Source organism: Triticum urartu, chromosome 3A (assembly GCF_056163025.1).
Source record: "Triticum urartu cultivar PI428250 chromosome 3A, HENAU_Tu73, whole genome shotgun sequence".
Classification (NCBI taxonomy): domain Eukaryota; kingdom Viridiplantae; phylum Streptophyta; class Magnoliopsida; order Poales; family Poaceae; genus Triticum; species Triticum urartu.
The window spans coordinates 700,652,543-700,668,978 of NC_141875.1; the positions used below are offsets into that span (position 1 = coordinate 700,652,543).

General features: G+C 40.7%; 1 protein-coding gene across 1 annotated transcript; it reads right to left on the reverse strand.

Moving 5' to 3' along the window:
• Positions 1-8,099: 8,099 nt before the first annotated feature.
• LOC125526696 (uncharacterized) lies at positions 8,100-9,492 on the reverse strand. Its single transcript, XM_048691336.2, has 2 exons — positions 8,857-9,492; positions 8,100-8,718 (listed from the first exon to the last, which is right to left on the reverse strand). The coding sequence occupies exons 1-2, from the start codon at positions 9,141-9,143 to the stop codon at positions 8,517-8,519; spliced, it is 489 nt and encodes a 162-aa protein (XP_048547293.2). The 5' UTR covers positions 9,144-9,492; the 3' UTR covers positions 8,100-8,516.
• Between the last annotated feature and the right edge of the window lie 6,944 nt (positions 9,493-16,436).

The following is a 16,436-nucleotide window of genomic DNA, read 5'->3' on the forward strand; positions in this document are numbered from 1 at the left end:
CGCAATCACAAAATATGTCCAACATAGTATATTTGTATGTGGAATTTCTCTTCCTTGTACTAATCTTTCATGAATTGTTCAAATGATCACTGTTGTGTTTGTTAAATTGCAATAGATTCTACTTCCTAAACCCAATGTGAAGATGCTACTTCCTATTAGATCAGCATATGAAATTGAATTGCAATGCTAGGACACACAATAAAGAAAACGAAAACAGGATACTCATGCTATTCTTTATTATAGATACTCTCACAAAGGTATACAACGAAAACATGAAAGAGCAATAGGACACATTGCAATCTATTTCATACTACAACTTTTACTAAACCACAATAATAGATAATAATGATGATAAAGGTTGTGATATGATACTAGGGCACCTCCCCCAAGCTTGGAAAATGCCAAGGGTGGTGCCCATACCGAAGTACTAAAGTTTCCTTCTTTGGTGATGGTGGTGGTGACAAAACAAGCTTGTTATCCTTCTTCCAAGTCATATGTTATCCATCAAGAAAAGATAAGGTGGTCTCCGGGATCTTGAATTTGCAGCCAAACCCATCATCTTGAACTTGGTTTCATACTCATAGTTTTGATTATGCAGATCATAAATTTGAGGTTGGGGGTTTCCTACTTTCACGTGGAGGCAATCAATTGCCTCCCACGTCTTGGCACTCTCCCACTTTTTTTCACAGAGCAATTCCGTGCTCATGGTGTGGTTCGCATCTAGTCCACGCTCCACCATCCTCTGGCACTTGAAGAGTTCTTGCTCCACATCCCTGAGCCTAGCCTTTTCTTCTCCCTCCTTCTTGGGCCCTCCAAGATCCTTGATGTGCAACACCCCATCCCTATACTCCAAGGTTTTGGGATGCATCATAACCCCAGGGAGATAAGGGTTGATGACCTTCTCAAAGAACTAATCCTTTGGGAGCTTGGCGAAGACATAGTCATCTATCTCCGGAAACCCTGGCAGAAACAAGGTCGAAACAAAAACAAGAGGAAAACTTGAGATACGTATATTAAAACATCCGGGCGGAATTTATAGGAATTTTTTCTGTGCAAAACAAGCGTATAGGAAAGAGACGGAGTTGGGAAGGTGTACGAGGTCCCCACACGGCCACACCGCGCACCCTAGGGGGAGACACCAGGGTGTGTGGGCCCCTGGTGCACCCTAGGCTCCTTCTTTTCCTAAAAATTATTAAATATTCCGAAACTGACAGATATATTATTATTTTATGAATTTTGAAAGTCAGTCTACTTAACGTACCACGTACCTGGCTATTTCTTTTACGGAGTTCTCGAATCTTCATGGATAGTTTCTTCTATGCATTCTTCTGGTATAATTACTTGAATAAGGTCTGAATGTATGTTAATGGGATTACCTAGAGTATAATATTTTAATCTTTGCCCATTATCCACCTTCGGTTTATCTCCTTCGGCATTATTGATCTTGATAGCTCTGGAATGGTGAACTTTTTCGATGATATATGGACCTTCCCACCTGGAAAGAAGTTTGCCTGCAAAATGTCTAAAATGAGACTTGTACAAAAGAACTTTAACAAAAATGTTGAAATGCCTTTCTAATTCCTTTTATCATGCAATATTTTATCTTTTTCTTTGAACAATTTGGCATTTTGATAAGCTTCTGTTCTCCACTCATCAAGAGAACTCATATTAAATAACCTCTTTTTTCCAACAAGTTTGAAATCATAGTTAAGTTATTTAATTGCCCAGTAGGATTTATGTTCTAGCTTAATTGGTAAATGGCATGCTTTTCGATAAACCATTTTAAAAGGGGACATTCCCCTAGGATTTTTATAAGCAGTTCTATATGCCCAGACTGGATCATCTAGTTTCGTAGACCAATTCTTTCTAGATTTATTAACTGCCTTTTGTAAAATTAATTTAATTTCTCTATTAGTTAATTCAACTTTTGCAAGTTTAGCCCGTAAACAAGCACAATCTATCTATCTATCTATCTATCTATCTATCTATCTATCTGTCTGTCTGTCTGTCTGTCTGTCTGTCTATCTATTATATTATATACTTAAAACGATAGAAAACGAACGGCGAAGATTAACTCTATAGATAAAAAGATGTTTCAACGGTAGAGATTGATTAGCATATCAGATTGATTAGCATTGTCCACCACGTGACATATAGGGTATAAGCATTAAAAAAGTCTAATTCCCTACAAAAAGTACTCCAATTGTCACGTGTTTTCTAGCAGAAGATTGATTAGCATTGTCCAGTACGTGAAATATATGCTATAAGCATTAAGAAAGAGAGTCCAATTCCCTTAAAGATGAGAGTCCAATTGTTATGTGCCTCTCCCCACGGATCGGTTTTCCCACACGCTGTAAAGGAGCCCGGCGGCTAGGGTTTCCAATTGGCTGTGCTTTACAACCATCGAGCCGCCGGCTGCGGTGCGAGCGATGCCGGTGAAGATCTCGAAGAAGCAGGATGAGGTGGTGGTAACCATCAAATACCGCACAAAGGAGCACTACGTGGGGCGGTGCCTCAACACCCTGCTAAACGGTGACAACGCGGCCAACCAGACCAGGCAGATAATCTTCAGCACCAGAGGTCCATGTATGGTAGATCATCAACGACTGAGGCGATCTCGATTACTGGATTCATGGAGACGTGGATGAGTTGGACAAGAACGGGAGGCGGCACAAGCTGCAGCTCTACTCCGTCGCGGGCAGTAGTCTTCTGGCCTTCATGGACGCTAAGAACGGGCCACCAGCTTCAGATCTTCTATATGTGCGGCTGCCTTCTGCATATCAATCGGGTACGTCTCTCCAGCCTGAGCCTCACACGCGCCCTCGCACGCTACCACCTCCTCCAGTGGCAACACCACCATGGTCCATGGGTGTCACTCCCGACGACTATGACACGGGATGTCTGCCGTGCTCCAGCTCCCGATGCATCTCTCTCCTCCATACGGTCTAAGCTTTGATCATCCTATACATATGTACCTTAATTCCGTGTAGTCTTATTTGGATGATAGTATTTCACTGAAGTACCAAATGCTAGAACTATTTGATTCATCATCGGGATAGCTGGATTACGGATTAATGTGCTTAGATTTGAAGTTGGACAGAGCTTTCAGAGGATGCATGAAAATAAGAACACTAACTAGGAATGTACTTTAAGGACATTGAAACTTCCAGATTGGTTTCAAAAGTAGCTCATGAGCGCATTGTCCCGGCGAGGTAAAGTACCTGTAAAAGGCTCATGCCAGGAGACGATGGTGAATACTGGCCGCTCCAAGAGTTCTTTGGTATACATATATATGCCGGCAGCATTAATGCCACCAGCAGACGCCTGCAAAGGTAGGCTTGATATTGCTCTGTCGTGTGCTTTAGATTTCCAGCAGTTAATATGAGAAAAGACTAGAGAAGTGTCAGTTATCTACACAAGATAGTTTAATATATACTAACAGTTCTGTTTTCTGATGCTTATGTTGTCCGGTGCTTATGTGATCTTCAGTAGAAGATTAGAAAATGGTGACCACTTGACTAGAAGCTCAGTTAGTGCTTCCACCTTTCAGGTTTGTAATTCGGCGATTTTGGTCCTTAAGTGGTATCTGCATGACTAATGAATAGCAAACTGATCGATTAACTGAAATATTGGTTTTTGCAATTTGAGTATTTGACTGTCGTATTGCCATGGTTTCCCTAACATTTGTGACCGTTTGAGACTTCACTAGCATCAGAAAAGGAATATTCCATATATACATGTGTTCTTATATCTCCAAAATAATATAGTTACATGGAGATGCACAACTAAAGCATCTTCATGTTTAAGTGTGGTTCCAGAAAAAACTGAATTTATCATTCTTAGATCCAAGTCAATACTCTGAACTACACACCAGCTGTCTACTCTGCCAACATTGTTTGTCTTGGATGCCTTGCATCGTTGTTAACTGCGGTTTTGTTCTTCATTGCTGCACCCGTGAGTTATTCTGATCATGGTCATCAGCATAAGTACTTAAGTAGCATTTCATGGTAGAAAAAAAAACTAAAGTCTGATTATATATCGCTCCCGTCTAGGCTGTGGACCTGAGCACGTAATTCATGATTGACTATGGAGGCCCGACCATGCCTATAAGCTGTGGCGAGTACCCACTGGATGGCGGCGACGGCTACGTACAATCTGTGTCACCAGACACTGGCAAAGGTACTCCGTCATGCAGGTTTGGTCCATGTACCTACTGACAGGAGAATTTGATTTTGATTTTTTTGGTCATGTACATGGTTTGTCTTTTGTGTGCCTTAATTTACATGATCACGGGTTGTTCTAGAGCATTCTTTTTTTTCAGGCATAAGAAATATTCTTTTCTAACAGAATTACATGTTTGAAGCATGAATATGTACACTTGCAAATAATCCATTTGGCACTATCAACCTTTCTATGAATTTATAGAAGTACTATTTCATCCCCTTAATAGATTTTATTTTCACGGAGAGGCTTAATCGGGTAAAGCTATTTGTTTGCGACATGCTTGACGAATTGGACATGATGGTAGGAGAGGAACCATGCAAGAAATATGACAAAAACTTGAGGATTAAGGAGGGGACGGTGTCCAACTAAAGTATGGTTATAAGGCAAGAAATACTCGGCAACACTCGATCGAATCAAAGGTTCCCAAGCATCCAAGCAGAAAACCAGAAAATACTCGAAGACAAAAAGGCTAAGGCCTGCTGCTCAGTGATGGTTGTTTACACATAATGGAGCAATAAATATGCGCATAAAATCATATGTTTTATAAAATTATCGACTTCGCAGTGGGATGCATAATATAATATCGATCAGTCAGGTTCTTTTGAAGAAGAACTCCACCTCACCAGCAGTATAAACAAACTATAGTCATGCACACCTACTTCAATGACATAGTAGTTGGGGTTTAGAGATTCAACCAAAGTAATATCGTAAAATCGGGTTTGCTATACTGATTGAAGGCAGAAGAAAAGCAAGTGACGTGAGATTACAACTACAATTGTTACATAGTGACGATTACTGAGAAAACATGACAATCTTGGCAAGTATCATAGATTCATGGCTAAAGAAGCCTAGAGAACAGCAAAGAGGCCAAAAAACAATGTACATTTATTTAAGCAATGTACATACGCATAAGTAGCCCTCAATGCATACATTGTGACAATATTAAATTGTTAGCTATAATCCGGGTTTTCTTTTGAAAATATCATATTTAAATTTCAATTTTGCAATTATCGTAACATAATCTAAGGCACATGATGGTGGAACCAAATTTTTGTGCCGTGCAACTACTCAACATTTTATGGTATCCTTTGGTTTCACAATGCGGAAAACAAATTATCAGATTTCAAAAAATGGTTGTCTATATACATAAAAGTAAATAACAAATACCTAGCCGCGCAAATGCGCGGGTGCACCCGCAAGTTAGATTCTATTTCAGTAGGTAAAACTGATTCTAACGTAGGGATTGGACTTTGCGAAAGAAAAAAAAACAGATTTAAATGCCCAAAAGCTCCGCTGATGAGCGAACAAGAGTATACCAATCATATTGAGAAAATGACATGCGGTTCCTTCCATACTAACAAAGGACAAAGGACCAACAAGCTTAATTAGACGGTGGTACGTTGGGGGTGGGTGGGGGTATGTAAGCAGGTGGTCAATATCCAAATAGTGGAATCCGACGATCTATATCGTGACATGGTTGACTGATGTATAACGATTCTACTTTTTATTCGGTCTGATATACAATGCATGCATGTGGGATATGTATGTGGCTTGATCCAATAGTTAAAAATTAAGAAGTATATATATAGGACAATCGTTTGTGGTTACTCCCACTTTTGTTTTGTATGTTTTATGTAGTATCTTTCAAAAATCGTTGGTGCACCAAAGTTGTAGGTTTTGATTTCACATTGCACCTTCAGACAATGAAAAATGCTTCTTCCATGCTCGCACGGGAGCAAAAAGCTTAATTAGGCATGCCTCGCTTCATAGAGCGGAAACCGTACGTGGCTCCCAGTGAGGTATCGTGCGCCAAAAAAAGACAAGCCATAACGAGAACTATATAGAGAGAGGATTAAATCATGCCTTTTTGAATTCACAGTACATTGCATTCCACTAGGGATTGTTGCGCATGGACATCCACATCTTGAGAAATTTGAATGATTGATTTTGTTCTAACCTATACATCTCCAGAGATTTGGAAACCAAGTCCTGGTTATATTGTCTAGTAGCTACGGATGCATCGTCGACCCTGGGCCACATGCCATCGATTAGCAGAATCTTCGAGCTCATCCTACCCCGACGGCGTTTGATTTGGATAGGTTGTCTTCTTCCATTATCGGCGGTATTTGCGTTATATTCTTCAGCGACTTGATTCTAGTAATCCCGTGCAGCGTTTTCATTGCCAATAACAAAATCGGTGGGAACATTTAACCAAGCATTTACCTACTCAATTCATAAAATGTTGTTAGGCGAAGCTTTTCATGATATAGTAACTACTAATAATTAAACAAATGACTTACCAAGCATAGATTATCCTCTTCAGTACATTGTAAGTGTATGTCTCCGATGTTGGCATGGCCGATATCCATTGAAAGATGTGATGTGTATGAACAGAAACTTGTATCAGATTTGAGTAGGATTGTGCTTGTGTATGAGCACAAAATTTTGGGATGGGCGTGGAACTAGAACCTGCAACTAGGACTATATATAACGAGATAGCTTTACTGCATGCATGATTTAGTCAGCACTGCATGCATGATTTAGTTAGGCCGATTTAACCGTGTATGATTGAAAGAATGGTTGAAGTAACTTGACATATATTTTTCTAACTTTATCTCACCGTGCTTTCAGGTTTTAAGCGATCTTTGTCCCTGTTGGACCAGCTTGTCAACCACGAGTATTTCATTTTTACACATTTATTTTGTATCAATTCAATTTTATTTTAGGTATTCAGGTTTCATGCAGATTTATAATAGATAAATAAGCTCTATAGTTTACTGTACATTATTGTTGTGCGTGAAGAGGAAAGAAAATGATTATTTTTCCATCTGCAAAAGGAAATCAGCTGAGTTAGTTCAGTAGAGCTGGTTTTTAGTACAACGACCAGCTGAGTTAATTGAGCAGTTGCCGATTTGTAGCGCTCTAGGTAGCGCCCGCTGCCAGATAACGGAGAAAAAGGCTCGCGTGCAAAAAATAGGCAAAGTGCTCGGCGACTGGCTCGGCATAAATGCCAGCTCAAATCCTGGGATGGGGGGGGGGGGGGGGGGGGGGTTGACCAAATCGGACTAAGCGCCCCCGTTGTACATGGCCTAATAGTACAAAGGATCTACGACATGGTTGACTGTTCGATAATGGTTGTGCTTTTTTTCGGGGGGGGGGGGGGGGGGGGGGATGATGCAAGAAGGTGGTCAATGGACAGATAATAGAACCAAGGATCTACGACATGGTTGACTGTTGTATAATGGTTGTGCTTTTGTGAGAGGAAGCTAAGGATACCAACCTGGAAAGCTAGCCAATCATGTCACATGGTTTCTTCAATAAGACAATAGTACCATCAAATGAAAGGAGCAACAAGTTTTTTGTTCAGTATCATGCAACTCTTTAGTTCTCTTATAAATTGCCTCAAGCACAAACAACTAACGACACTGTAAAAACAAATTGGGCGCAACTTTTGGAAAAAGGTGTATGCGAGTATATAACATAAGAGAAGCCCATGCAAGTATAGAAATAAGACAATGCATGTGCGGTATGTCCTTGTGTGGCTTGACCCAACAGTCAAAGATAGGAAGTAAAATCAAGGGTGCTCGTATATATGCACTATGAAATTAAAACCTACAACTTCCATGCACCAACGATTTGGGAAAGAAACAAAAGGATATTCAAACAATGTCAGTGGTTTCTTCCATGCCAGCAAGGGAGCATCAAGCTTATAATTAGGCATGTCTCTCTCCATGTAGTTGAAATGGTAGGTGGCTCCCAATGAGGTGTCACATGCCAAGAAAAGGAAAGGAATAACAATAAATCTGTAGAGTGAGGACTAAAGTAAAGTTGAGATGGACGGGGAGAATTACAGAGGGGGGGGTGGGGGGGGTGGATGGTTGGGGGATGGTGGATGTAGGTGCTCATCTTCAAATAACGGAATGAGGAAGGTGGCGGAAGGATCCACATTGCGACATGGGTGACCGTTATGTAACAGTTGGGCTTTTTTATTTGGTCTGACATTTGTAGTTAAAAATCGAAACAAAGAACATTTTTGCGCCAAGATTTTGGGAGAGTATGCGAAGTATACCAACCTAGACGATGATGTCGTCAAATTGTTACTTTGCTATCAAATTGAGTAAGAGATAAGTAACTTCTTCTTCAAATCTCAAGCAATCCTTTCTAGTTTCTTCCCCTTAATTTCAATACAAAATCCATTTTGAAATGGTACCTTACAAATCCATTGGTAGATCTGGCTAGCTAGCATGAGCATAGACAAGCATAGACGAGACGACGATGGATGGAATCATGGATCAGGCGGCAGCGTTGGTTGGCCTAGGGACGTACTTGCGGAGCCAAATCTCACGTTGTCCAATGGAGATCTTGACGAGTCTCTCGCCGTTGAGCACGAGCTTCACGATCGCCTCTGTCTTGAACATGATCCGGCCGTACATGGCCGTGTGGCCTCCCTTCGTCTTCTCCATGAGCACCCTCACCACACAGTCACCCCACTTCCTGCACCCATACATGCAAACCATGAGACATGATCCAGTTCCAATCATCATGGATCATGCATGCAGACATCTTGGTAGATCCATGTGTACAAATAAAGTTAATCAATTGATCGAGTAGTGTATGTCAGTGCACACTTACTGCCTGAAGTACTCAAAGATCTCCTCGCGGTGGAGGCCATTTCTCTTGGAGAAGGTGATGAACATGGAGCGGCAGTCCTCCGGCACGGCCACTGGTTGGGAGGTGTAGGGCGCCATGAGCTCCGGCGGGTTGACAATCAGCCCAGTCTCGGACCTCCGGAGCAGGGCGTGCAGGCGGTCGTCGAATACGAACTTGCCAGCGCCGTCGAGGAAGTGGGCGACCCCGCGGACGACGAGGTCCTGGTGGAAGGCGAAGCAGCCCGGCTCGATGTGGACACCGCCTTGCATGCAGAGCGCAGAGATGAGCGGGACGGGCGGGAGCTCAGGCACCTGGTGGCGGAGGCACTCGAGGACGGCGTGGCCTCTTCTGCGACGACGGCGACGGCGTCGGGTGCCATGGCTGGTACGTGGTGTATGGCGGAGATGGTTCCCTGGTCCAGCCAAACCAGGAGCGCCACCGCGTTCTGGGCTTTCTACGGGCTGCCGCACACGGACAAGAACCGCTCGTGTGCCTGCCGTGCGACGGTGTACATGTACAGCACCTCGCGCACCGTCATCGCGGCCATGGTTGCTCTTGCACCGGCCGGCCGGAGAAGAGGCGATGGATGGCTAGCCTGAGAAGAGAAGCTAGCAAGAGAGGAGCGAGGAAGGGGTGATGGGTCGATGGGGAATGGACAGGTATTTTGTAGCTGCTCCTGCCGGTGGAATGTTTAATGAGGTGCCAAAAATGGGCTAGCGGAAAATAGCTCTCTTTGAATCAGCTTCGAACGCCAGCGTGTAGACGTAGATGCTCTTCGTTCGTTGGCCGGGTTTACATCCTTTTTTGGTTTTTAGTTCGTTTTACATCCTAAAACGTATACATATGTCGTTGCTTAATAATTTTGGAATGGGCGCAACATTTATATGTTGTCTTTTATGTTGTCACTTTCATTAACTAGTGGGCATCTATTTATTATATACTTAAAACGATAAAAAAAATAACGGCTAAGATTTACTGCCTTATAGCTATAATAATTAAACGGGTAAGATTAATTGAACGAAGCAATAGCCAGCGGCCAGCAACGCGTGCATCATATAGATTCTTTGGAAACAAGTACAAATCCAAAGTAACGTGACTACGATAGATGGAAGTCAACACGTGTGTCATATCTTCCCACGATTTCCCGGAGTCAATCAGTATTTTGCTAATTACACATATGTGGGTAGACTTTTTTATAGGGAGCCGAGCCTATACACGTATAGATTATTTAAGATTTTTTTAGCGAATAGATTATTTAATAAGTTAGAAAAAGCAAACTACAGAATATCTGTTCGGAATAAAAGGCACGTAGAGAGCCCATTGAGACATCCATGACGTGCACGACAGGGATACATGCATATTAGAAAAGCCAACTCTAGGAAAGGTCTATCCAGAATAAAAACACATGCACACACAACACGTTAGCTGAGTCAAAAAAAAAAATTCGCAAGAAAAAACACGTTGGCTGAGTCAAATTTTTTTCTTCTGAAATAGCTGACGAGTCAAACCGTGTACATTAAAAAGGAAACTTAGAAGAAGGTTTTTGGAAAAGAGGAACATGAACACATAAACCTGCCTACAAGGAAAATATATACTACAAGCATATGTACATTTATTTGTTTTGCATCGAACAAGGCTATGTACAAGCGGGAGCGATATCTGCCCCCGTCAATTATAAGGTGCCTACAGTGACTTTGGAAAATCTCAAAATGATATGCCGGCTCAGTCAGTTGAACGAGCTCATATACAATTAAACGCACACATGAGCATCTTCGACAGACTGAGATTTGAATTATATGGCTTTTTAACACAGTCCATAAAAAAATCTAGATCAACCGCATCTTTTTTGAACACATTACAAACGCAAACACTCATATATACGCACATACGCTCACCCCTATGAATGCACATATGCACACCCTACCCAACGCCAGTAGTAAAAGAGAGAAATAATAATATTAGTATGAAATTATATGGCTTTAAATTGCAGGATGTCGATCTTTGTAAAGAATGGGTGTATTTTCAAAACAATACAATTAAACGCAGAATTCCCAATCCTTATATGTTTACCAGTGGCACATGTGTTGGGCTAATATCGTCTTTATATAATTCAATAATATTTGGCCAAGTGGGGAAATACTTTTGGAGAAAAGAATACCAAATATAATTGTTAGGACTAAATGATAGAGAATGTTTAATCCAAAAAGAACTAATCATGTCAAATATATAATAAATCATCGTACTTTTTTTTGAAATACAATTACATGAAAAATAACTGAACACCAACACAAATGACGAGCTTCGGCGAGCCCAATGTGAGAAATTGTAGAAACTTTCCCACCATTCAGTGTTTACATTCTTTTAAATTGGGAAATAGTATGGATAATAGCTATGGGATATACGACAATTTAGTAAAAAAATGTATAAAATCAAATACTTACCATCAAATATTTAAACTTTACAGAAATATATCTTGCAATGTTTAATAATTTATCCAAACATATTTAAGCTACATTTCATAATATAAAAACTTGTGTAGTGGAAAGAAGATAGACAATAAAAAACGTCGGAATATATTAAAAAAGCATTGAAAAACCGTTGAAATATATTAAAATATTGACGTCTAGCCGCCCAAATGTGCGGGTCACCCTTGTAGTTTTTCATTATAGGATTGGATGCACACCCACTTAGTTTTCATATTGAGCTTTCATACACTTATATCTCTTAGTGCATTCGTTGCATGGCAATACATACTCCTTGCATTGATATTGATTGATGAGCATCTCCATAGCCCGTTGGTTAGCCGCGTTGATGTGAGACCTTCTTAATTTTTTGTCTTCTCTATATTTACCCCTATCATCATACTCTATTCCACCCGTAGTGGTATATCCATGGCTTGCGCTCATGTATTGGGTGAGGGTTGAAAAAGCTGAAGCGTGTTAAAAAGTATGAACCAATTGCCCGGCTTGTCATCGAGGTTGTGCATGATAAATACTTTGTGTTAAGAAGACAAAGCATGCCTATACTATATGATTTTGTAGGGATAGCTTTCTTTAGCATTGATATTTTGAAAGACATGATTGTTTGTTTGGATGCCTGAGTATTAATGTCTTTATGTCAAATTATAGACTATTACTTTGAATCATTTATGTCTTAATATTCATGCCATGATTAGATATATGATCAAATTTATGCTAGGTAGCATTCCACATCAAATATTCTCTTTTTTATCATTTACCTACTCGAGGACGAGCATGAATTAAGCTTGGGGATGTTGATACATCTCCATCATATCTATAATTTTTGATTGTTTCATGCCAATATTATACAATTTTCACATATTTTTGGCAACTTTTTATATGATTTATTGGACTAACCTCTTGATCCAGTGCCCATTGTCAGTTCCTGTTTTTTGCATGCTTTTATCTCGCAGAAAATCCATATCAAAGGAAGTCCAAATGCAATAAATTTTTACGGAGAATTATTTTGGACTATATGTGATTTTTGGGAGATGGAATCACCGCAAACGGAGGCCCACACAACCCACAAGACACTAGGGCGCGCCCCAGGCCCTTGGCGCATGGTGGTGGGTTGTGCCCTCCTCGAACGTCGGTTGGAGCTCTACTTCGGAAGCAAGGAAGCTTATATCCAGAAAAAAATCAGATTAAAATATGAGCGCAATCGGAGTTACGGATCTCCCGAAATATAAGAAATGGTTTTCGGCCAGATCTGGGGAACGCGAAACAGAAGAGAATGGAGTGGGAGATCCAATCTCGGATGGGTTCCCGCCCCACCGCCGCCATGGAGTCCGTGGACCAGAGGGGGAAATATCCTCCCATCTAGGGGGGGGGCAAGGAAGAATAAGAAGCAGGGGCTCTTTCCCCTCTCTCCCGGTGGCGCCAGAGTGCCGCCGGGGCTAGGATCGTCAACACCAACTTTCTCCCCCTCTATGCAGCGGTGTAACACCTCTTACCCCCGCTGTAATCTCTAGTTAAACATGGTGCTCAACTCCATACATTATTTTCCAATGATCTATGGTTATCCTATGATGTTTGAGTAGATCCGGTTTGTCCTGTGGGTTAATGGTTGGTATGATTGTATATCTTGGTTTGCTTATTGTCAGTGTTGCAGGGGTGATAGCAGCCTAAACGTGGATAAGTTGGTTATGGCGTATGGTTGTAAAGAGGACTTGATCCTTAATGCTACGGTTGGGTTTCACGACCTTAATGATCTTTAGTAGTTGCGGATGCTTTCTATGGGTCCAATCATAAGTGCATATGATCCAAGTAGAGAAAGTATGTTAGCTCATGCCTCTTCCTCATACAATATTGCAAGAATGATTACCGGTACTTGCTATCGATTGCCTAGGGACAAATGACTTTATTGTTGACAAAAGCAATCCACTTTCATTACCTTGCAATTTATTCATAGTTTTATTCTTGCATACTACTCCTAGTTTTATTCTTGCAAAATAGTTTCATACTTGTTTCCAGTAAAGCAAACGTCAAGTATGCGTAGAGTTGTATCGGTGGTCGATAGAACTTGAGGGAATATTTGTTCTACCTTTAGCTCCTTGTTGGGTTCGACACTCTTATTTATCGAAGAAGGCTACAAACGATCCCCTATACTTGTGGGTTATCACATTACTCCATTTCTCCATGAACGTAATACACTAGATGTATGCTGGATAGCGGTCAATGTGTAGAGTAATAACAGTAAATGGTAATAACAGCAATCCACTTTCATTACCTTGCAATTTATTCATAGTTTTATTCTTGCATACTACTCCTAGTTTTATTCTTGCAAAATAGTTTCATACTTGTTTCCAGTAAAGCAAACGTCAAGTATGCGTAGAGTTGTATCGGTGGTCGATAGAACTTGAGGGAATATTTGTTCTACCTTTAGCTCCTTGTTGGGTTCGACACTCTTATTTATCGAAGAAGTCTACAAACGATCCCCTATATTTGTGGGTTATCACATTACTCCATTTTTCCATGAACGTAATACACTAGATGCATGCTAGATAGCGGTCGATGTGTAGAGTAATAAGAGTAAATGCAGAATCATTTCGGTCTACTAATCTTGAACGTGATGCCTATATACATGATTATTGCCTTGGATATCGTCATGATTATTTGCTTTTCTATCAGTGCCTAGGATACCAAGCTGGAATGCTAGGCAATGATCTCGCATGGTTTCTCCAGTAAGACAATAATACCATTGCCGGGGAGACATCATCAACATCTATTAGGTTCCTAATCAAAAATATAATCTCCTTTAATTTAAATTATTTGCCGTTTGCCTCTCGTTTTCATCTCCCCCACTTCATAAAAATTTGCCGTTTTATTGGCCCTCTTTTTCCTTCGCCTTTTTATCGTCAGATTTGTTTCTGTGTGTGTTCTTGCTTCCTTTGTCGTTATGGCTAACTCTTCCTCTATTGTGTGTACTCACGAGAATGAGGTTCTTAATGTTAAACAAAGGGGAGGGGTGAATCTAAAGGATGCTTGGTATAGAATTTGCAACGCTTACACTAGTAGAAAAAGGGCCAGCGGTCCCGGTTCATAAGGGCCTTTAGTCCCGTTCTTGAACCAGGACTAAAGGGTCGGTACTAATGCCCTGACCCTTTAGTCCCGGTTCAAACCAGAACCGGGACTAAAGGCCCTCGACGTGGCCGCTGCCTGGAGGTCCACCTTTAGTCCCGGTTGGTAACACCAACCGGTACTAAAGGTAATTTTCTGATTTTTTTTAAAAGAAAATTTTGAAATTTTTTTTATAAATTTTTTTGAAACTTTTTTATTTTTAAATTTCTGATTTATTTTAACCTCTAATCTCTAATCACCCCTCTCATCACCGCTCAATTTAATCTCTAATCACCCTTCATCATTCTAAATCATCTAACTTCCCGGACGGTCACCCATCCTCCCACTCCCCCAGCCTGAGCACGCTTAACTTCCAGGTTCTATTCTCCCTCGTTTCCAAGTCTGCACTCGTTGTTTTCCTGACAATAGTAAGATGTTATCCTATTAACCCTCAGGATTTTAGCTTGAGCATGAAGTCACACATTTCACTGTTTGAGTTTGAAACTATTGTTCTAAAAAACAATAATTATTTAGTAACACTAATATTTCTTGAATAAGTAGTTTGACCATTGTTTGACCACAGTTTGACCATAGTTTGACCAGATTTGACCAAAATTCAAAAAAACTGAAATAATTATTTAATAACACTAATATTCTTGAATAATTATTTAGTAACACTAATACTTCTTGAATAAGTAGTTTGACCATAGTTTGACCAGATTTAACGAAAATTTAAAAAAAAAACTAAAATTTGAGCATAACTTTTTTTCCTTTTGGAATTTGAGGATTCTACAAATTTGCAAACAGGCCGTAGATGATTTTTCATATAAAAAACTTTTTAATCCGAGTTCGTATGCAAAAGTTATGCCCATTTTACAAATTCCAGAGAGATTTTGTAAATAAAGTCGAAATTCATATTTGTAAATTTTCCCAACAACTAGACCACATATCACATGGGAAACTTATTTTATTTTATTTTTTTTGACATTTCCATCATTTTCTTTTGTTTTTTCTAAAACTGAAAAGGCGGTCAACGGGGGGGGGGGGGGGGGGCGGGGGTGGAGAGTTTGAAAATTGGACCTTTAGTACCGGTTCGTGCCATGAACCGGTACTAATGCCTCAAAGGCCATTAGTCCCGGTTGGTGGCACCAACCAGTACTAAAGGTTAGACCTTTAGTCCCGGTTGGTGCCAGCAACCGGGACTAATGGGCATCACACCCTTTAGTCCCGGTTCGTGGCATGAACCGGGACTAAAGGGCCCAGGTGAACCGAGACTAATGCCTTAGCCGCACGAACCGGGACTAATGCACCCATTGGTCCCGGTTCTGGACTGAACCAGGACTAATGGGGTTACCCGGCCTGGACCAAAGCCCCCTTTTTCTACTAGTGTTATAATAGATCTATTCATAAGCAATCTAACATCGTTCTTCTTCATAGTTTTTATGTGGGCATTACCACTTGGTATAGATTCGTCCTTGATATGATTACTGGTGGGACTTTCTTGATGTGTCCATCTTTGGATGCTTTTAATGCTATGGGAAATCTAGTGGGTTCACCACCTATCATTGTTAATGAAACAAATTTGATTCTCGAGCATGTTATGCGAAGATTAGATCTATACCTAATATTAAAGGACGGAGCCTTTCATAGTTCTCCATAAGTCATCTGTTTATATCCGTTGATTTTGTATCAACTACAAACATTAATGGGTGAGATTTAAAAGAACAGTTTTTTCTATACCCATTAGCCAAGGAAGAATACGTTGGAATGTTTTTTTTCTGACTCACCATGTTGGAATCCCTTTTCAATTTAAGATCGGCAATGCATATCCCAACGTGATCAAACCTAATAAACTTGACCAGAACTTACTTATACATATACAAATCCCCTGTTATACCCGGCCGGTCCATCTTTGTCACAACGGCAGCGCCTCAGCAAGAGGTGACGAGGCTCATCGGAAGCACGGGAGCACGCTAATAGTTT